We start from the raw sequence: 23,012 nt of genomic DNA on the forward strand, positions 1-23,012 counted from the left end.
AGATTAGCCTGTCGAATCACTGAGTTGTACACCTAAAATTAATGTGACATCGTGGGTCAACTCTATGCAAATGAAAAAAAATGTTTAATTAAATAAAGTGTACAATTCAGTGATTTTTAGTATATTCAGAGTTGTGCAACCATCACACTCAATTTTAGAACATTTTCATCACTCCAAAAAGAAACCCACACCCATATAAGCAGTCACTCCTCCCCCCACTCCCTGGCAACCACTAATTACTTTCTGTCTCTACAGATTTGCTTATTCTGGACATTTATATAAATGGAATCATACCATATGTGGCCTTTTGTGTCTGGCTTCTTCCACTTGGCATAATGTGTTCCAGGTTCATCCGTGTTGTAGCGCGTGTCAGCACTTCATTCATTTTTATGGCCGAATTATATTCCATGGTACAGTGATAACGCATCTGGCCATTCATCAATTGATGGACATTTGGGTTGTTTCCCACTTGTTGGCTATTGTGAATAATGCTGCTGTGAACATTCGTGTATAAGTTTTTTGTGGGGACATATGTTTTCAGTTCTCTTGGGCATATACCCAGGAGTGGGCTTGCTGGGTTACATGGTAATTCTATGTTTAACATTTGAGAAACTGCCAAACTGCAGAACGGTAATTTTTTTTTTTTTAAATGTGATTGTGAGCGCTTTTAAGCCAAAGGAACTCTGTTGGATTAACACAGACCCTACATCCAGACACTTAGCACAGATTCATTAGGATTTGCTTTTGACCCACTTTAAATCTAAAAGCCTGCCAGTTGATCCCCTTCAACAAAAGTGTGTGCAGGACAGACACAAACTTTACTAGGGAGAGAAGTGCTCAAAATTACAAAATTCTATTACAACAAAACAAGCCATAAGGCCCCCAGGATTTCACTATGATGAACTGAACTAAATGTGCTGAACACAAACTCCATTTCCTCAGCTGTCTCAGTGAAAAAGATCAATCGAAGCTTGCAGGATGAAAACCCATATATTTAAGATATTTTTTTACAGTAACATTCAGATGGACATTCAAAAATAACACCCTTACCTCTTGCTCCTCAAAAATGGGCTGATATTTCTCAAGGGATAATTTCTTAAGGATTCCAGTCAGTTCATCTTTGAGAGGGAAAGATGTGAAAAGATATTTTAGAATTTGGCAAAATGCATCAGAACAGTGGTCTTCAAACTCATAAAGCAGTGGCAGTCTTATTTCAAATGAAATGTCACAAGAAACCCCAACACAGAAAGCAGATCTAAGCTCCGCTCATGGGGATGCAGCTGGGGGTGGGTCTGAGCCACCTGTCAGCCACACTTCCCCTCCGTGCACGCCCTTGGCATCTCCCCAAATCCCAAACTGGGTGGTGGAAACAGAAGATGGGGAGGTCCGTGGCCAGGTGACCCTCCAACGGCTACAACCCCCAAGTTCTCCGAGTTCTAGCTGCTGGTACTAAAACTCTACTTTCTGTCCAAGAATGGCTTTTAATTGTGATTTCTTTTTTTTTTTTTTTTTTTTTATTTATGATAGTCACAGAGAGAGAGAGAGAGAGAGGCAGAGACACAGGCAGAGGGAGAAGCAGAGGGAGAAGCAGGCTCCATGCACCGGGAGCCTGATGTGGGATTCGATCCTGGGTCTCCAGGATCGTGCCCTGGGCCAAAGGCAGGCGCCAAACCGCTGCGCCACCCAGGGATCCCTAATTGTGATTTCTTGATGCTGGTGGCCGCACCTGTGGCAAATGCTAATGCCAGCAAGTTGTCAGCGAGGCGGAGAAAAAACTTAAGAGAACAAGTAGGTGGCTTCAGACCAGAACTGGAGTTTGGCCCAGTGTGAGGAGGCTGTGGGCTTCCCAAAGGAAGGATGGATACACCCGAGTGGAACAGCAGAGCCAGAGGGGCCCAGAGCAGGGGAAAACAGAAGATTCTGGATAGCAAGATTTCAGAGGAGGAGGGTGAAGAAAGGAGACAAGAATAGCATCAGCAAGAAAGGGGGGGGGGGTGGCTGGCTTGAAAAAATATCCATTCACACATTCGACAGGGATTTACCAGACGAGGCATTAGGGACTCAACAGAGACCAAAACAGATAAGCAGGCTGCCAGGCCAAAGGCAGCAAGGAAGGGTACGGGTAGATGACAGGGAATGGGAGAATGTTGTTTATTATAGAGGGCGGATAACGAAGGTCTCCTTTATAAAGTACCATTTGAGCAGTAAATGAAGGAGTGAACTGTGCAATACCAAGGGAAAGATCACCAGGCAGTATTTAGGCAGAAGGAACAGCAAGTGCAAAGGTCCTGGGGCAGTGGGTGCAATTCACAGAAGAGTGGACTGGAGGTTAGGGGGCCTGAGTTCCTTTTGTAATTCATTCATTCAACAGCAGCTAGCAACATGCCTACTACATGTTGGGAGTGCACAGATGGAAAGGTCTGTGCTGTGAAGGAGCTCAGTGGCTGGGAAGATAAAAATGATGAGGCTGATGCACCATCAGGCACCCTGCACATGGATAACCCATTTGCTCTTTCCAACAACCCCCTGAGATCCATCCTATCATTGTCCCCATTTACAGATGGGGAAGCCAGGCGTCACAAGGCTGGCTACCACATCTTGGATGAGATCATACTGCCAGTCTGTGGCAGAGCAGGAATTCACACCAAGTGGTCCAGCTCCCAGGCCTGTGCTATGCACCCGACCCCTTCTGACACCTCTCTCTGTCATCACTGGTGACAACTGCATGATGAGGGGTATCACCAAGGGGGTGTGGGGACAGGGGGGACGGCCAACCAGCTTGAAGGACTGGGTGAGGACTCACAGAAGAGTGCTACTGAGCTAGGATGTATGAGATGAATGGAGTCCCAGTCCACACAGAATCCGCTGACAGTTGCATGATGCCCAACCTTTGCTCCTGGGGCTCCCTCCACAGCAGCATGCTGGTAAATGGCTAACAACTGGCTCTCCGAGGGAAAATATATGTATGTACATAGGTAGGTAGATAGGTAGGTGCATAAGTTTGTTGCAGATTTTATTGAGATAAGGGGTGTGTAGCACACAATTTACGTATCAGAATATACTACATGATATCGTTTCTTATAAATTCCATCTGGCCAATGCTTGCATGGCATTCCAGGCACCTCATTGAATGCTCTCACTGATTTTTGCCCTCCTCTTGAATCCCTCGCCAGTGAGTATCGTTCCAACATGGGTGTTGGCGGATAGTTTTGTTTATGGGAACATGTAAGATGAAATGGAACAATGAAGACGCAAATTGGACCTACACGTGAGCAACTCTGCCGAGTGAGATAATGGTTTTAAAATCCTGGGAGAAGATTTTCTCAATTTTTTTGTGTTAGTCACAATATAACAGACACACTTTTAACCTTCGCCTGCAAAATGCACATTCTCTCCATCATTGTCTAGATTACATCATAATGGTCTTTGAAACAATAAACCAAACCCTGATCAGTGGCACTTGCTGACGTCATGGAGTCAATACCCCTTCCTGGCTGATTTCAAGATGCCAACACAACCCATGTTCCTGGAAGTGGAACTGGGAAGGGATGTGCATAGTAATGTACCATTATATAGTATTCCTATCGCATAAAGAGCACAGATATTAGTAAAATGTACTAAAGTAGTTAATAATACAATTTGTTTTAAATACCACATACCCCTAATTTAATATGATTAGTGTCATTATGTAAATTCACATAATTTGACTTTTTATTTCTTTTCTTGGATTCTTTTATATATGTTTTTAATATACGTTTGCTTATGTACATTTATATATAATTTATATATTATATATTACATTTTTATATTTATAGATTTTATGTTATATATGCTTTATGTTTTTTTTTAAGATTTTTATTTATTTATTCATGAGAGACAGAGAGAGAGAGACAGAGAGAGAGAGAGAGAGAGAGAGAGGCAGAGACACAGGCAGAGGGAGAAGCAGGCTCCATGCAGGGTGCCTGATGTGGGACTCGATCCCAGGTCTCCAGGATCATGCCCTGGGCTGAAGGCAGTGCTAAACTGCTGGGCCACCTGGGCTGCCCTGCTTTATGTTTTATATTGATTTTATGTATATTTACATACGCTTTATGTATATTTTGTTTTCAGGTATATTTATATTATATAATATATTTTATATATTTTACATAATATGTAAATATATAACTTATGTATTTTTATATATTATATATAAGTGAATATGTTTATATGTAATATACAGATATTACACATATAATACCTGTAATTATTCTATATCTAGGTGGTAGTGTTTTCGTGTAATGACTTTTAATAGTTGTGTTTAATCGCTGGCTTGTACATTTCCTGTAAATTCAACAACTGACTCTGGCCAGCCACTGCCCTGCCTCTTCTCAGCCCTCTGGCCTGGCCTGAATGCTTGTTCTTCGGTGAAGTCTGCCATGGCAACTCCGTGTTTGCTGATAACACAGATTTGATCCTATTTGTGTCAAAATCATATAAGGCTATTATGTTGCATGCGTCCGAATCCCTGGCCTGACTGTGAGCTATGCTAACACCCAGCACAAGTTAAGGCACCCAGTGCATAGGCTTCACCACTACTTAGAGAGTCTAGAGAGGGCAGCAGGTGGAAGATGGGGCAGGCAGAGGCCTGTAGGCGGTCCTTGACTGGGGCCACATGTTTCCCACAAGAATGTTGTAAATGTTTGGGGTACAGGTTGCAGCTCTGTCCAGTTCCAGTGACAATCTCATGCCCATAGGACAGAGGTCTTGTTGCTTCAGGACACAGAACTCGAAGAGAAAACTAGGCTTTCTACGCCAGAGAAATTAAAAAGAAATTGCTGTCAGGTCCTCTTTTATTTTTATCTCAACTAGGGCTTTGCAATCCTTTTTTAAACAATGAAGGAGGGGATCCCTGGGTGGCTCAGTGGTTTAGTGCTGCCTTCGGCCCAGGGCCTGATCCTGGAGTCCCGGGATCGAGTCCCATATCAGGCTCCCTGCATGGAGCCTGCATCTCCCTCTGCCTGTGTCTCTGCCTCTCTCTCTCTCATGAATAAATAAATAAAATCTTTAAAAAAAAATGAAGGAGAAGGAAAAGCATGGGCACAGACAGTGCATACAGATACAGTCTCAAAGGTGGGGTATGAGTACCTAACTGAACCTCTAGGAGTTTACATTCCTAAAAGCCTCCAAGGTAGGAGAATTCATGGGCAGGGAACCTTACACTCCACATAGAAAACACAGTTAGGGGAGAATGTGGTTTGCTAGTGACTCTCTGAAGCTGTTATTAATGATTGCATTAGATATCACAAAACAATAAAAGCAACCCCCAAATAAAGAAGATGCCAATGGCAGCATGCATTTATCAACTCAGTCCAGACCACAGCCTGGGTAGTTGCTCTCAGCTTATCTAACCTGCTGGGCAGAGCGTGCTCAGCCCCCTTCTCCTGGCAGCTGCAGCCAGGTGCCCTTGCAGGAGCGTGAGGCCCTCGCACACCTGAAATTTCTCTCCCTTCTCTGACATACTACTCGATTGGCACCTGCCTGGGCTCCATCTCTCACCAAAGCTCTACTCTCTCTCCCCGCTCTATTCCTACCCCTGGACCACAGAGGGCAGTTTAAAGGACAGGCTTCTTCCTCTCCCTTTGTCTTTATCTCTTCCTATCTTTATCTGGGGCCTTGCAGCTGAGCCTCCACTCCTGCCCTGGTCCAGTCAATCTTCCCTTTTGCATCATCCCCACGGAAGAGACTGCCAATTCACACTCCTAAGTTCCAAAGTTCTGGTTATAGGGGATAGTTACTGCTTCTGCTTGCCCACCATTCATCCTCTCCTCCTTCTGGAAATAGCACTGTGATTTTCCTCTGAGGAGCCACTTCTCTCCATAGACTCTGACCCCAGCTACAAAAGCAGACACATGACCTGTGCCTGACCAATCGACACATTCCACTGCCATGGACACACATCGAGCATGGGCAAATGACCCGTCATTGTAAATAGAGCCAAGGCAGGCCAACTACGTTTACCCCAGAAGTTCGCTGGACCTGCTAAGAAAGTAGCACTCTTTCTGCTGGTGTTGCCAAGTTAGCAGCAAAAGTAAGCAAGCTTGAAGTTTCTGGGGGACAACTTTGCCACCGCTTAGAGACAGCCTACCTGAGATACGGAGAGAAACACTCCCAAAGTACCTGGACCTACACATGCCTGAAGTACACCCTAGACACTTCCATTATGAGAGCCAACAAATTCTGTTGTTTGCTTTTGTTTAAACCAGTTTGAGTGAAGACTGCATTACTTGCAAATGATAGACTTCTGACTTATACAAGGTCCAGGGAAAGGTCCATAACTGGTCTTGGAGATGTATTTCTACAAGTACATGTTTGTGTAAACAAACAAAATTCACCTTGAACATATAGTTCAAAAACTATTTAAGGGAGCTTACCATACCGTCAGCACAGTAAAGATAAAAATACAAGGCAGATTCAGGGAAGAAAAGGGATAGGTATTTTTGTTGGAAATTTTAAAAACCTGACTGAGGATGGCTGTAGAATTAAGAGTACCTGCCAGGTCACAATGGTAAAGAGGAAGGCGTGGCATTTCAGGATTTTGGGGGACTCACCCTCATCAGTGATGGTGCCACTGCTGGAGCCCCCGCTGCTCTTGGACTGCCGATGGGATGAAGAGGACGACACCGAGGACTCAGCCGTGTGCCCCTTGGGTGAAGGGGAGGGTGTGAGTGTAGGGGAGGTGCTTTTGGAGGTAGTGGAAGTTCCAGACGGAGGCCTTTTGCTCGTCTCCAGTTTCTGCTGAAAAGAACAAGACAAATAATGTAAGCCATCACCTGGAGGGTAGAAGCGATTAAGACAGACACCGACAGGGAACACGAGCGACATCTGACTCAGCAAGATTTCTAACCAGGACTATGAAATCTACTGCAAAACCCATGCAAAGCAGGAATAGGACTGTCAGAACAGTCACAGGAAGATCCTCCCCTGGAGCAGAGAGGCAGGGGGTGAGGTGGAAAACGTGGCACGTGAGGAGCCAGGACACCAGGTGCTGGTCCTGCCCATACAGCTACCGGTGCTGTGTCCTTGGCCAAGTCCCCTTACCTCTCAGCTAACCCAGCTCTCAGTGCAAGTGTGGCTCATAAATACATGAAGTCCCTTTCTGCTCCTAACGTTCCTTCATCTAAACCAGTCATTGCCAACCTTTCACCAAAGAACACATCATTTTTCCCTTCTTTGTATGTGTGTCATTTAGCTTTAAAAAAAAAAAAAAAAAGGCGCCTTTTGATTTTTAAATAATTTTAGATTTTAGAAGAGTTGCAAAGATAGAACAGAGCATTCCTGTGTATCCTTTCCCCTGACGTTAATAGCTTACATAACCGTAGCACAATCATCAAAACTAAGAAATTAACAGTCTTATAATACTACTGGCTAACCTGCGGACTTCACTCAGATCTCACTGGTTGTTCCACTTAACGGCCCAATTCTGGTCCAGGATCCCATGTTGCACTGACTTATCGTGTCCCCTTGACCTCCTCCAACCTGTGACAGCTCCCTCTTATCTTTCAGGACCTCGATGCTGTCGGAGAGTCGGGGTGCTCACAGAGTGTCCCTCAGTTTGGGTCTGTTTTCTATTTTCTCATAACTAGATTTGCTTGTGGACTTGGGGGTTAATGGCCCTAGGGGGAATGAGCCATTCTTACTGCATCATGCCAGGAGTCTCCAAGCACCCCTTTCTTATTACTGATAATGTTGCCTTTCATCACTTAGTTAAGGTGGCATCTGTCCAGTTTCTCCATGATGAAGCTATGACCTTTGCACTCTATAATGAAAAAGTATTTGGGGAGCAGGAGGCTTTGAGCTAAACCATGTTTCTCCCAGTAATTTTAGCATTCTTCAGTTGATCTTGTCTATAACAATTACTACTGTGATGTTCTAATGATACAAGATCTGCTATTTCCCTTCTTTCTTTCCCATTTATTATTTGGAATTCTGTAAGGAAGAGTTGTTCCTTTTCCCTGTTTATTCAGTTATTTATTCCTTATCAGTATGGGCTCATGGATATTTATTTTATTCTTTGGGCTATAATCTAATAGCTTGCTATTTATTTTATTGTTCAAATTGTTCCAGTTTTGGCCACTGAGATCTTTCAGGTTGGCTCCTATGTCCTTTTGACATGCCCACCTTTTTAAAATTCTTTCTGACACCATAAAAATGCCTCAGGCTCATCCTATATTTTCACTGATCCAGTACTGGAATAAAGCACTTCTCCAAGGCTGTGGTCCCTTTTATTGGAGAGTGGTATTTAGAAACCAAAATCTGGGTACTAGGTTGCTCATGGCTACTGGGATGTCACTGCTTCTAGGTGCTCTCAGTGGACAGAGCAAGGAAATAAAGCACAGTAAGCCAAGTATATATGTAGCCACACTTACTACTATATCTGTATACATATAAGCACACATATTGACAAGCATGCATTCATACTGATTCACACTGACACCTCTGACAACAGTCCAACATCCATGGGGTTTGTTCTAGCATTTCTTCTTTGATTAAATCTCTTACAGTTAAAAACGGGGCTCATTTTATTTACTTATTTGTTCAGCCCCAGTATATATGTAAAGCATATATACGTATACAAAAAGTATCTACATGTAAAATGGTTTCAAAATTTAACCCATATCCTATGAGAAAAAAATATATCAACTAGAATACAGAGTTTGGGTATGGTTATTTGTCTTTATTTGGCCTTACCATATCCACCCGACATAGTCTCTCCCCCGCCCCACTCCCCAACGTGTGGTGGTGTCAGTCATCTGTAATATAGCTAGATCTGTTGTCATGGTCTGCTTCCATCTTTGGTTCCTGGTTGATACTATTTTTTAAAATTTGTATACCACAAAAATAACTCTGTCATGTATAATTCTCTGGGTTTTGATAAATGCTGAGCTGTGCATACTGAACAGTTCAGTTCCATCACCACTGAGATTCCCTTGGCCTATTCTTTTCTAGTCAATCTCCTCCTCATCCCAAACCATGGAAATAAATGATCTATGTTCCATCCCTACGGTCTTGTCCTTTCTAAAACATCACATAAATGGAATTATACAATCTGTAGATTTTTGGGTCTGGTGCAGCAAACTGCCTTGAAGATCTGTTCAAGCTGCTTTCCACTACTGAGCAATGTCCCATCATATGGATGTGCCACAGTTAGTTTATCCATTTGCCTGTTGATGACATGTCTCCAGTCTGGCATCATGATGGAGAAAATTGCTCTAAACATTCACAAATAGATTTTGGCACAAATGGTTTTTGAAAATGCATCTGAGGGGCGCCTGGGTGGCTCAGTTGATTAAGTGTCTGCCTTTGGCTCAGGTCATGATCCCCAGGGTCCTGGGCCTGATTTTCCCTCCCCAATGCTTGTGCTCTCTCTCTCTTTCTCAAAGTAAAAAATAAAATAAATCTTTGGAAATACACTTGGGTAAGTACCTAGGAGAAAGGGAGATAGCCAGTTCGTATGATAAGTGTATATTTAGTTTTATAAGAAATTGTAAAACTTTTTCCCTTTTTTTAAAAAAAATTTTTATTTATTTATTTGAAAGAGAAAGCAGAGCGAGAGAGAGAACACGAGCATGGTTGAGGGGCAGAGGGAGAAGGACAAGTAGACTCCTCACTGAGCTGGAGCCTGATGGAAACTGCCAAACTTTTTCAAGGTGGCCATACTGTTTTGCATTCCCACTGGCAACTGAATGCCAGTAGCTCCATGTGCTCACTAGCACCTATAACTATATATTTTTTCCCATTTTTTTCCAATTTATACTGATATCTTTTTGTGGGTTTTATTATTTTTTTAAAGATTTTATTTATTTATTTGACAGAGAAAGAGAAAGAGCATGCACAAGCAGGAGGAGCGGGAGAGGGAGAAGCAGACTCCCCACTGAGCAGGGAACCATGTGGGGCTGGATCCCAGGACCCTGGGATCATGACCTGAGCCAAAGGCAGATGCTTTACCGACTGTGCCATCCAGGTGCCCCTGCTGTGATTTTAATTTGCATTTTCCCCAATAGCTAATGTTCAACATTTTTTCGTATGTTTCACCATTTGCATATTTTTGATGAAATATCCAAACACTTTGCACAATATATTTTTATAATTTGTTGATTGTTTTCTTGTTGAGTTTTAAAAAATATTTTTTTAAGTAGGCTTCATGTCCAGGGTGGAGCCTAAAGCAGAGCTTGAACTCATGACCCTGAGATCAAGACCTGAGCTAAGAATAAGAGTCGGACACATAACCAACTAAGCTACCCAGATGTTCCTCTTATTGTTGAATTTTGAGAGTTATTTGGTAGCTTAACTAGAATATGGCTAGGTGTATTCTTTATGACATTTATCCTATAGTGTTTTCTGAACTTCTTGGATCTGTGATGTGGCATCTATCATTAATTTGGGGAAACTTTCAGGCATTATTTTAAGATATTCCTTCTATCTTTCTCTCTTTTTCTTCAGGGACCCTTACTACTTGTATGTGGGAGCACTTGATATTATCCCACAACTGTTTTTTTTTTTTTTTTTTTTAAAGATTTATTTATTTATTCATGATAGACATAGAGAGAGACAAAGAGGCAGAGACACAGGAGGAGGGAGAAGCAGGCTCCATGCACCGGGAGCCTGACGTGGGATTCGATCCCGGGTCTCCAGGATCGCGCCCTGGGCCAAAGGCAGGCGCCAAACCGCTGCGCCACCCAGGGATCCCCCCCACAACTGTTTTTGGTTGTTGTTCTTAACTTCTTTTTTCCTCTGTGTTTCAGTTCAAGTGACTTCTATTTCCCTGTCTTCAACTTCGTGGATTCTTACCTTGGCTGTGTCTAGTGTACTGAAGAACATGCCTTATCTCTGTTACATGTTTTCTATTTCTAGAGTTTTCATTTGATTCTTTCTTAGAGTTTCCACCTATCTGCTGAAACAATTTATGACGTTTCATGCTCAAATTTTCCATTAGAGTATTTAACAATTAATTGTAGTTTTTTTTAAATACACTGTCAGGTAATTCCCACTCCTGTGTCATATCTGAGTCAGATCCTGATGACACTGTGTTTCTTGAGAGTGCAGATTTTCGTGCCCTTTTGTATGTCTTGTAATTTTTGGTAAGACTGGACATCTTGATTGGATAGTAGAAGCTAAGAGAAACAGTTCTAATGCTAGGAAATGGGTACACCTCTCCTTCTGCTAACCCTTTAATGCTACTTCTAACTACGTCCCAGAGTGGAACAAGAAGTCCCCTCTCTTAGATTTTGAAAGACTTTGTCAATTAGTTCCCTATATTGTTAATAAATTCTTCTTTCTGCTTTTTTATAAAGAAAGACATTCAATAATAAAGCTTCTGATTAAAACAGGAGACACTTAGTAAATCCCTACTAAACAGATATATCAAAGCAAAGAAACATGATACTCTTGACCTTATGGGCAGCAATATTTGTTGGGGGTTGGGGACAGATTAATATGATTATTTGAGATGCTCAGAAGTATCTGAACTATTCCCTATGTTCTCAGTATAGCAGACTAACTATGTTAATGGTGTCATCTCAACTCCTCCCATGTAACTCTGTGTGTTTTCCTGCAGTGGGTGTGCTGACTTGCTTAAACAACATGGTTGGTTTTCAACTCATGTCTTTGGTTGTTGCCATAAGAACACATCTAAGCTTGTTGTGGGCACACATGGCCCAGTCATCCTGGTCACCCCAGCCAACAGCTAAATGTGTAAGTGATCCCCCTCACTCCAGACCAGAAGGACTGACTAGCTAAGTCCAGACTGAAATGCTGACCTACAGGTTCATGAGCTAAAGAAATGCTTTTTGTTTTAAACCACTAAGCTTTAGGGTGGAAACAGAGATCTGATCTATTCAGTGGGACTTTGGGCTTCTAGAGGTCTGGGAAGCATGGACACACTCTGACCACCCCCGCCGATTCTGTTCCTCCTCAGATTCACTTTAGGCTGATTCATAAACATGATAGAAGCCATACTTTGTGAATATTCCACCATTGTGGTGGTGCTTGTCTTCAGCAAAGTACAAAAACCAGATTCAGGAGGCTCCTATTTTGAATACTAATTTCTAATTCTTCCTAGGGGAGTCTTTGAAAAGCACTTCATGTCTCCATTTTCCTGCTGGAGCCTTTGACAGAAAGCCCACTCTTGTGTCCTTTGATTTAGGGCAGTGGTTTCTAAGAGACCTGGATGGGGTTGGCTGCAATATCCTCTAGGGGAAAAATCAGAGTCCTCAGACCCTGTCTTGAAGCATCTCATTCAGTTTTGCTGTGAGGAACCCAGAAATCTGAATTTTTAGATAGCTCCCCAAGACTACAGCATATTGTTAAGAATATCAGGTGATCAGGGCACCTGGATGGCTCAGTCAGTTAAGCATTTGCTTTTGGCACGGGTCATGATCCCAGGGTCCTGGGATTGAGTCTCAAGTCCGGCTCCTTGCTCAGCAGAAAGTCTGCTTGTCCCTCTCCACCCCCTGCTCTTTCTGTCTCTGTCTCTCTCTGTGTATCTCTCTCAAATGAATAAATAAAATCTTTTTTTTTTTTTAAAGAATATCAGGTGATTACTGAACCGAATGGTTTCCCCAGTTCGTTTCCTGAATGTATTTTTTGACACAATCTCCTTTCATTAGAATATGCTTGTACATAGGTTATATTATTTGACAAGATGCAGCCAAGTGAGATAATAGTTAACTTATAATTTAGACGCTTACCTATTTTGAACACTGGTTAAAGGAAACCATTAATGTCTAACATATCATAAAATCATCAAAATAGAAAAAGTTAATTTTAAACAACAGAGAAGAGGAAAACTATGTCAAAGCCCAGATCAGAAGACTTACTTTAATTAGTAGCTCTGAGTTTCCTAGCAGCAAACGCAAAAAGAGAAATACAATAGTTATATAATTCTTTTTATCTGAGGAAAGAAAATGTAGGAAAGTAACAGTAGAGACATTTTTTAGAGCTGAATTCTACAAGGATTACATAGATCCTATTACACGAGTAATTTTCAATATAATGGAAACCATGCTAATGCGTAGGGAAAAAGAAACTTTCTCTGGAGCTATATTGTAAAGGGAATCTAATTATGTAGGTCTGATTGCAAAAGGGGCTTTGAGTAACAAAAAGTTATGTAACCAACAGGAGTGGGCAGAAAATAAAGTCTATTTCTCATACATCCATTAAAACATAATCTCTGGAGACATTTCTGGGCAAGGGGCCAGGGGTGAGGCTTTCAGATGATCTAACTTTTCTCAGGGAAAAAAGCTTAAGACATCTAAAAAATATGAAGAGCGGAATAGTGCCTGGACGTCCTCTCAGAGGATGAAATGGGCTACATGGCACCACTGGAGGAAGGCACCTGGTGGGCCACCTGGTGGAAGAGTCCATTTATACTCACTACCAGGAATCCACACTGGAGTTGGGGGGACTCTCTCCAGTAACAACTCAGGTGGAGGGGCTCGGAAAGTGGAGGGGCAGATCTAAAGACACTAAACAACTTCCCACTCCAGAGAGGCATTTGCAGTTTCCTGTCTGTTGCAAACTCCATAGAGATTAACAACGTGTGGATGGCTCTTGGGCTGCATTAATGGAGGAATGGTGCCAGAGCAGGGAGGTGGCCTGTCTTCCAACATTCTTTCAGCTCTTCCCCGGCTAAAGTGCCACACGTGCTACTCCTCACTCTGGAGCAGCCTCATCCCTGCCTCCTGCCCCCTTATCTGGCTCCTCATCCTTCAGACCTCCTTTAGGTGTCACTGATGCCCTTAAGCTTGGGTAGTGGTCCCCATCTGTGCTCCTGCAGCATCCCCCCTTCTCACTGCCGGAGTCTGCAGTGATAGTCCGAGAGCAGTCACCCCCGGTTCACTGCTACACCCTTACTGCTAGCAGTGCTAGGCTCAAAGCAGACACCCCAGAAGTGTGCACAGTGAAGGAATGACGTCAAAGCATGACTACTACTGCTGCTCACGTCAGCACTTACAGCTGACGCAGGCTCAGCAGGTGCCGCCCACCCCTCACCCCGGAAACGCTCAGGTGTGGGGCTGAGATCTGATCCCAGGCAGTCTGCTCCTGATCCCACACTCCACACCTCTTCGCTCTAGACAATGAATAAACGTACACAGTGTGAGGCTGAACGAGGCACCCAGAGGTGCCCTCCAGAGCAGGTGGGAGGTAGACCCACGTGTGCAGGGCCCGAGGGCACCGGCTGGGATCCTGGCAGCCACCTGCATGATCGGCCCTCCCCAAAAAGTTCCGGAGCAGCCCGCTGCAAGGGCCCTGTCTTTAGGGCCATCCTATGACTGCGGCAGCACTGCCCGGGCTCCCTAGTACGTGGGCCCTGTGAGGACAGAACCTGGGAGTCAAACAGGAGGAGATGGAACCAGAACACGCACCTTGCCACCAGGACCTCCGCTGCCTGCTGGGGAGACTGGGAGTTCAGATGAGCTGGACCCTGGCGCTGGCCCAACAGGACCTGATGGGTGGCTGGGCTTCTGTTCTGATAATCCGGCTGCTTTTTTCCTCTGGGCAGCGATTTGTGACAGGACGCTGTCTATGCTGCCACCTGAGGAAAAAGGAAGAGAAATGATGGCCAGGGACCCAGGGTCCAGCAACGTAAGCATGGTGGACCTTGTGTGCTGCCCTTGCTGAGATGGAAACGTGTTTCCCAGACGCCCCCTGACCCCGTGTGGCTGGGGGTCAGGGCTGACCACAAGAGGACTGCGCATGAAAACTGAAGGCAGACTCTCCAGGCCAAACCCATCAGATATATTACAAAGAAAATATTTGTAAAAATAAAAAGAAAGGAATGTGATGCTTTGCTTTCTTTTTTCTAAAGAGTTCTTTTCACAAAAAATTTCTTTTTATATAATGCATTAACAGGCATCAGTTAATCAGGACATCAGGACACAGCAGCCCTTGTGTTCTGAAGGCATCATGGTGACAGGTGTTAAAAGAGGCAGTGCAGGTACAATCCTCGCTTTTCCCACGCTGCAGCCAGCTTGTGTGGCCTCTGACCGCCCCCGCCCCCACCCCCACCCTCTCCAGAGCTTTACCAAGCCCACTCCCACAGCTGTCAATAACTTCCTCATCCCATAATTCTCAGACTAGATTGCCCTGTTCCCTCTCCCAGGTGCCCCAAACCCACCAGTAACCTTGCATTACTATGAAAGAAGAGGGAGAAATGATAATATCAAGGGCCAGACAGGATCCCAGGGAGAACACCGATAACCAACATCAGTAAAGCAATAACTAGGTACCACATACTGCTGTAAATATTTCACATGTAGGAGCAGTGCCATTCTGGAGGGCAAAGGGCAAAACTGAATTCACTGAAAAAGCCCTGAGCCACATGGAGGAGGAAAACAGGGCGCATGCAGTTGTTCCTGGGATTGCCCACCGAGCAAGTGCAGAGGGCAGGTCACACCCGCAGCCCCAAGGGGCTTCCCTGAGTGGCCCTGCCTGGTACCCACCTGAGCGGTTATGCAGCTCCCCACCGTGCCTGCTTGAGCCCCCTGCCCCACTGGAGCCACCTGAGGAATGAGGTGAGTGGTTGAAGTTTCCAGAATTGGCAGGAGAGGCAGGGCTTCTGGAGAGAGATGGAAATTTAACCGGCCTGCCAGGAGTCTGCAAGAAGAAGGTGGGTGTTGTGTGTTGTGGTTAGGGTTTGTTATTCCCTTCTCTGGACACACATCATCACAGTGGGGAGGAACCCAGATTCCACTGGCTCACCCTAGCTGATGCCTGCATGCCCGGCACACCCCTGCCAACTCGTGCTCAGCCTGCCAGGAGCCCCCCAAAAGAGGAGAGTTCATTTCTATCTGCTGGCAACCAGACTATTAGCTCAGGCTGAGATCCTGTGATGTAACATTCCCCAACTCACCCCACTTTCACGATCACTCAACCCCTCCCACAATGCACACTAGATGCAAACCAGCCCTGCCTGTTTCGAGCACCTTCAGAGGCCAGGCTCTCACTCTCCCACTAGAGATTTGCTGTTGCAACAGCCCCAAGAGGCAGCAGCAAGCAAGCAAAGGTCAACCCCATTTTACAGAGAGATGGAGGCTCGGAGTTCCAGTCATTCATCACACAGTGGCAGCGCAAGGTCCTAAATCCTCACCTTTGGTTTGCCATTTACCGTATCTATGGTGTAGACAGTCTACACACGTGGAGATAATCTCCCACATCAAGAGGGACTACCTCAGGACATTACCGAGACACACCAAGGGTCACAAAGTCCAGACCGCTAAGGGCAAAAAGTTAAAGTCACACTCCTTGTGGGTATGAGAAAACACCATCGAGCTCCCTGCTCAGCGGGGAGTCTGCTTCTCCCTCTCTTTGCCCCTCTCCCTGCTCATGTACTCTTGCTCTCTCTCAAATAAATAAATTAAATCTTTAAAAAAAAAGAAAAGAAAAGCTTTGGCCTTGCTGGATTAGCAGGTCTGATGTCCCTTCTGCCTGCAACACACCCCAACTTCAGTGAGTGACATGTCAAAGCACGTCCGCTGGGCGACTTACAGCGTCTGTGCTCCCACCAGCCACGCCCACGGGGGCGCCCCGGCCGGCTCTCTGGGACAGCACAGTCTTCATAGGCTCTGCTTTCCCGCTGTGACATGTCCGGGACCGATCGGAGCTCCACAGCTCAAAGCTGGAAGGGGGTAAGAAAGGGGGGATGACTGCCTTCAGCTTGTCACTCGGGAGTCTGGGGAAGGGGGCTCCATTGCGCAGCTGAAAAAGACAGGCTGTGGGTTAGATGAGCCCCACGGGGGCTCCCAGCTCTACACAGAAGATTCCAGGTTTCTGCTGCTTCTCAGAGAATGGCACCATCAGTTACCCCGTCATCCCCAACACACACCCGGCCAGAACCCATGTGGTCTCCTCTGCTCTCTTCCCAGCAAGTGAGCAATACCCTTGTTTACTCTGCTCCAGCCCTCAGTCTTTTGGGTCCATCACAGCAGTTAAAATGGAGACAGAGGGGATGGGGGGCTGAGGTGGGCCCAAGGGAGGCTGAGTGTGCTGTGACAGGGACCCTGAGGGGGTTGGGGGAAGGGCGCTGCAGGCCCAGGGAACAGCATGGGCCAGGTCTGGCAGCCAGAGGAGCAGGATATGCATGCAGAGCCAGGGGTCTCAGGAGGAGGAGGCAGGGCACGGTGGGGTGGGGTGGGGTGGGGATGGGGGGCGGGCGGCCCAGGCCGGCTCCCTGTGAGCCCAGCACTCACTCCCTTCCCCATCCCACCACACCCTTCCTACTCCAGCCACACCTCCCACTGCTGACATTTTTAACTGTAATTTTATATTTTGGAAATGTGACTTAGGACTAGTATAAAATCCATACAATGGCGACTGGTGGATTGTCAAGGAAAAGCATCCACACGGTCCACACTAACTTTAATTAAGAAAAGACAGTGGACTTGGTGCCAGATGGTGCTTTGCAGGGAAGGGCATCCCACAGCTAAACCTGCCTCGGGAGCCGGGCAGGCTTGCGTCTCCACAAGGATGGCTGCAAACGCCCACTCGGCAGGGCTCCCTGGCCATCCTCCATCTGCCGAGGGGCAGGCCAGCATGCTGGTGCCTTCCACAGGGCACGGGGAGGTAGGACAGCAAGTGCCAAGGCAGGCGTGTGGCCATCCTGGGTCCCACCCTGGCCATCCCGAGCTTTTCTGCGAGTCTGGGAATGGTGCTGTCCCGTGTGGACCTCAGCAACCTCCTCCAGCAATGGGGGCTGGGCCGGGCGAGCACTAGGGACGCTCGCAGCTGCAAACCCACCACAGATGGGCATTTTCACTCCTCGGGGACAGGGTCTAAATCGTTGCAAACTTTCTGCAAGCCAATGACATTCACACCCACTGACCCAGAAATTCTATTCCTAGATATTTACCCCAAGGAAACCGTCAGGCAAGCGGGGGAAATTGAGGCATAAGAATATTCATCAGATCTGTGAAAACAATAACGAAAAACTAAAACTCCCAAAAAGTCCAAACAGGTGAGGCTCCACCGGTCAGTGAGGCACGTTCCCTTGATGGAATGTCGTATCGCACAGCCACTGGACGTGACGTGGCTAAAGAGTGTTTAATGACATGCAACAGATGGTCAGACAAACCGGTAATAAGGCCGGCTCGGCACAGCATGGGGAAGAGGACAGGGCCGACCTCGCAGGGCTGCCGGGGAGACTGCAGGAGTGAATGTATGTTACGTGCTCTGAGTAGCGGCTGGCACTTAGTGCCGGGACGTATTTGCCGTCGTTATATATGACAGATACGCTCGTAGGTGCTAAAACAGGGTCAGCAAAATATTCAAGAGATAAATAGCACACGACGTGTCATGATCATGTATGTGTCAGCAAGGGTGATTTTATGCTTCTTCTTTACAGTTCACCGCATCTTCCCAAATTTCAGTAACAGCCCTTGTCTTCACTGGAGTAATTACCGCTACTTAATGAGATTATCAAACGTCACGCAGCCCAAGCTCCCACCTTGGTAAACTGGCCTAGAGGCGGGTGCACACCTACTGCACAGCCGGGCGGGGCGGAGGGAGTGGATCCCTGGAGCGCTCAGCACTGGCAACTCGGGACCGAGGCAGCAGGAAGGCGGCCTTCCCCAGCCTCTGCTCCCTTCTCTTCTCCAATACTGCCCTCTCCTGGCCGGCCCCCACGTCAGGATCTCCGAGCTAAATGGACGAGTTCAACCCCAACCAGGAGGCTCTCATTTTAAAATTTGAGGAACGTGAGGCCCAGGGAGGTGAAGTCACACGTCTAAGGTCACAGAGCAGATAACAGAGAGCTCATTCTGGCCAGGCACTACGCTAAGAAGTTCCTGGGGATAATCTTATTCAAAGGAACAACCGTGAGGGAGAGCATCCCTTGTCAGAGACTGCTAGCTGTCCCCCAGTATCCATCTTCCACAGCTTCCTTAGTAGACACCCCTGGCATTGAGATGGGACACAAGCACCTGTAACAGAGACTTCATTTCTCGGCCTCAGGTGCAGTGGGATGTGGCCATGTGACCGGACGTTGGCTGAATGGATATAAGCAGAAGTGATGTGGGAGTTCCCAGGAAACTTGACACCTGGTATGTGCCGCCTGTGGCCACTTGTTTCTCCCCTCATCGCTCCTGCTGGCTGGAATAAGGCAGCAATGGCCACAGCTCTGGGAGTCATCTTGGTAACAGAAGCCAAGCACGGGTAGAAGGAACCAACCAGGTCCCTACCTGGGTCAACGTATCAGTCCTGAACTGCATTTGAGAAAAATAAGCTGCTGTTTCATTCATGCCATTGTTATTTGAGGACCTTCTGTTACTCGTAGCAAAACCTAATCCAGACACATCTCTAGTTCACAGATGAGGAGACTGAGGCTTCTCAGGCTGGAAACACAGCCTCCTCCGTGACTCTTCTCCCCTCGACTCCCTATAACCAAAATGGTGAGTCCAACATCACCCATCAAGTCCTACTCTTCAGAGCCCTGTCCTCATTGCTGCCTCCCTGCAAACACCACCAGGGCCTACATCTGGCCACTAAGCACCAGCACAGCCTGACCCACAGTTTAGGGCTGGTTCTGATTCCTCAGTGCCAGAGCTGTTCCACTGTTACACGTTTGGCTATCAGCCCCATGTGTGACCACCACAGACAGACATGTCTACATCTAGCCTTGTAAATCAATCAACTAATGATTGTGAGAGACCTGAAATGCTTTTAGGAAAGCCCCACACTCACCATGGTTGTCAATAACACATCTTCTTTGTCTCCTCTTGTGCTCCCAGGACCTGAGAGACAAATGGAAATTTCCTGAAATGACCCTCCCAACAAGTTCACGGCATGAGGATGAGTGACCAGGTCAGCCTTCATCCTGGAAAATCAACTCTCCTGGGTGATTAAATATTTAATGATAATTGGTATTCAATATTTGAATAGAAGGAAAGCATTTAAAATGTATCTCTCAAAGCATGTTCTCAACTTTTCCATAAGCCACTGCCATGCCGGGTCAGACAGTGGTGCATCCAGCTCAATAGTCTGTCTCAAACAGTGGTGCTGAAGGAGCTAGTCTGGGTGTGGGGTCTGTCAGAGGGCTATGATCTAATCAACTGTCGAATCAGCATGGAAATCTCCTTTCATGCCCTGGCAAAGTCATCCCATTTGTTGAATACCTCCAGTGGTGCGAAGCTCACCATCCACCCCCCCAAATCCTCACCCTGGATAACTCATTCTATTTCAAAACACTTCCAGTGCCAGAGACCAATCACGTTTGATAGCTGCTAAAATCGCCTATCGAAGGCAAGAGAGAGGCCGTGACTAGCCTCAGGTCCCTCAGCATGGTGTGGGGGACAGAAACCAGGGACTCTTGACACTTATGTCCCCATTCTACCACACCGTATTTGTGTCCCTGTCTGTCCTTCCCCAGACCAGCCACTTTACTCCAGTGTCCCATTCCAATATCATCTCAGCTCTGACATCAGCCCAGGAGGTAGGACAAAGGGCAGAGAATTTGGGTTTGACCATTCTGGAAATACTACAGCACATGCAGTTTTTTCTCACCATTCTCTTTCACTGTGGGGGCCACATCATGAAGCCCCGGGCGGCTTGTCTTATCCTGGGGGGCCGCCCTCATTGTGGAGTCCAGCGCTGACTCTGGCTCATCACAGAAAGGCAAAGGCTGGTTGCTGGAGAGCCCACGGGGCAGGGTCTGCATCAGTTTGAGCTTCCGGAACCGATTGGACATTCGGTTCCACCAGGACTGCCAAGGGAACACAGAGCAGAGGTCATGATCCAGAGCACCCATCCTAGGGATGCTGACTACACTTTATTCACCCTTCCCCTCTGCTCTCCTGGGCACGAGACAAGTTCTACCAATCAGCCACCACACCCTCTCCCACAAAGCCACGGTTCTCTCTAAATCGTTCCTGACTCAGCCTTGGGAGCCCACCTCTGACAGTGGACCCTACCTGCCACCCTTCATCTCATCAATCTCTGCATTGCACAGATTGAGAAATGGAGACCCAGGTGGGGTGCCAACTTGTTCAGTCTTACAGTGAGTCAGAGACACACAGATGGACAAGAGGCAATGACGAACACCGTAACATCAGTCACCTCTTCCCCCCATTCCCGTGACAGTGTGAGAGGTATTGGGTGTCCATGGCAAGGCCTGGGCCATCTGCTCCACCAGCTGATGCCTCCCCACTTAGATAGAGGACTAGTGCCACCCCCCAGGGTGTCCCCTAGCCCCGTGACAGCTCGGAGGCTATGACACAGTGGGAGGGGAGGCTGTGAGGGCCTGGCCGAGGGAGATGGCAGGGAGGGCAGGACTGCAGGGACCCATGCAAACAACACTGAAAGGAAGACCTGGGGCTTGCGTGAGTTATGAATAGGAAAGGAATATAAAGTCTGCAGACCTGTGGAGGCACTGGGACCCCAGACAGGATGGAGAGGTAAGTTTGACTTCAGGCAAGTAGAACAGAATGGGGAGGCTGAGAAATTCAAAGAAAGATACTTGGCTTGCAGTTAGAAACGAGCAACTGGAGGTTGTTCTGTTATTTCCAGAAAGCAGTGGCTGGAGGCCCGTGGGCTGCGGGGAGACCCGAGAACTGTGCCAGCAGCAGTATCCCACGTGCAGATGCAGATGCCACACACACGTGGCCTGGGAGGAGAGGCATTTGGTTCAGCCGGCTCAGTACTATATCAGGCAAAATTCTTAGTTCCCGACATCTATAAATTCAGTCTCCACATCAAAATATGGTTTTCTAGCTTCTCCTGCAATAATGGGACAATCTGACAACATGAACCCACATTTTGCAAAGCAACCATAATGCGTTAGGATCACCTCCGTTTCCCCCGATGCCCACCCCCTGCTCACTTCCTGCTCCTGCTGGGCCACCTTCACTCTAGCCTAAACCAGCCCTGGGTCAGCAGAAAGCAGCAGGCATCCCCCACCCCATCAGCCAGGCTCTCTCTATAGCCCTTGAGGATGGGAAAAGGCTAACCTTAAGCCCGCCTTTGTCATCGGGCAGCACTGGGACACTCCAGGGCTGTCGGGTCTTCGAGTGAGGTGGAGGTGGTGGGTGGCTGGGCCGGCCCTTGTCTCTATTCACCTGCATGCAGACAGACGCCAGCAGTCGAACAAGTTCTGTGTCTATGGACATAAAAGGCAGCGCTTTACCTGCAAATACGTCTGTTGGGCCATGGAGAGAGGGCTCAAGACGACCCCCTCGGCCTTCGAACTCAACCCTGCGCTCCAGAGTCTGGTCTTCAGATGCCGGCGCACAGGCCAGCAGGGCTCAGAAGGAAAACCTTCCTTAACCAGAAGGAAAACCCAGAAGCTCTCTCCCCACAGAAAGAGGAGTAGTGTTTTAAAAATACAGACTCTGCAGCCAGATGGCAGGGGCTTCGATTTTCCCTCTGCCCCTCCCTGGCTGCATTAACTGCAGGTAAATGAGGGAACCTCTCCATGTCTCTGTAAAAGGGGTGACAGTAGGCATCACATAAAGGTGTCTGGAGGATCCGAGGGGATTTCTGGCATAAGGTAAGTACTTAAAAAAGGTTAAGTATTGCTATTATTATTATTATTGTTATTATTATTAACTGTTATTATTTTTACCAAAAAACCTCACAATAAACAAAACTGAGAAGAAAATGCTACAAACTATTAACGGTGTTTTCCTCTTGTTGACTTTTTTCTCTCCCAGTGTTCAATAATATGCATGTGTTTCTTCAAAATTTCAGGCAAAAACTTCATTAAAAAACCCACTAGAAAAAAAATCAACTAGGGAGAGACTGTCTTACTGTGCAAGGGGTGGGGAAGTGGTCGGGGGGAGGGGGTAACAGAGAAGAGGCACAGCGAGACAGGAGTTTGTTCAAGAAAAGCATGCGTGGGGCAGCCCCGGTGGCTCAGCGGTTTAGCGCCGCTTTCAGCCCGGGGTGTGATCCTGGAGACCTGGGATCGAGTCCCGCATCAGGCTCCCTGCATGGAGCCTGCTTCTCCCTCTGCCTCTCTCTCTCTTTCTCATTAATAAATAAAA

General features: G+C 46.8%; 1 protein-coding gene and 1 long non-coding RNA gene across 8 annotated transcripts in view; one reads left to right on the forward strand and one right to left on the reverse strand.

Annotated features, from left to right (window-relative positions):
* ANKS6 (ankyrin repeat and sterile alpha motif domain containing 6) overlaps window positions 1–23,012 on the reverse strand; it is a 48,080-nt gene that overhangs the window by 13,657 nt on the left and 11,411 nt on the right. For 3 of the 6 annotated variants that reach the window (XR_007414091.1, XM_049116301.1, XM_049116302.1), the window contains exons 6-13: window positions 21,978–22,126; window positions 20,536–20,734; window positions 19,717–19,766; window positions 16,528–16,737; window positions 15,483–15,636; window positions 14,406–14,575; window positions 6,591–6,777; window positions 1,051–1,118 (exon numbers count right to left, since the gene is read on the reverse strand). Coding sequence is in view for 4 of the 6 variants with exons in the window: in XM_049116301.1 (XP_048972258.1) it covers window positions 1,051–1,118; window positions 6,591–6,777; window positions 14,406–14,575; window positions 15,483–15,636; window positions 16,528–16,737; window positions 19,717–19,766; window positions 20,536–20,734; window positions 21,978–22,126 (1,187 nt within the window). In the remaining 2 variants the exon portion in view is untranslated. Of the gene's footprint in view, window positions 1–294; window positions 477–1,050; window positions 1,119–6,590; window positions 6,778–12,857; window positions 12,881–14,405; window positions 14,576–15,482; window positions 15,637–16,527; window positions 16,738–19,716; window positions 19,767–20,535; window positions 20,735–21,977; window positions 22,127–23,012 lie in introns of those variants that run through there. The other 3 variants (XR_007414092.1, XM_025432149.3, XM_049116303.1) reach the window with 3 other exon arrangements.
* On the forward strand, window positions 15,412–19,935 carry LOC112649748 (uncharacterized). 2 transcript variants are annotated; one of them, XR_004803570.2, is made up of 6 exons: window positions 15,424–15,554; window positions 17,880–17,992; window positions 18,380–18,485; window positions 18,988–19,076; window positions 19,337–19,424; window positions 19,764–19,935. It is a non-coding gene; the product is annotated as an uncharacterized LOC112649748 (long non-coding RNA). The 2 variants fall into 2 exon arrangements; XR_003129721.3 differs by lacking the exon at window positions 17,880–17,992 and having other exon boundaries at window positions 15,412–15,554.

Source organism: Canis lupus, chromosome 11, assembly GCF_003254725.2.
Source record: "Canis lupus dingo isolate Sandy chromosome 11, ASM325472v2, whole genome shotgun sequence".
Taxonomy (NCBI): Eukaryota; Metazoa; Chordata; class Mammalia; order Carnivora; family Canidae; genus Canis; species Canis lupus.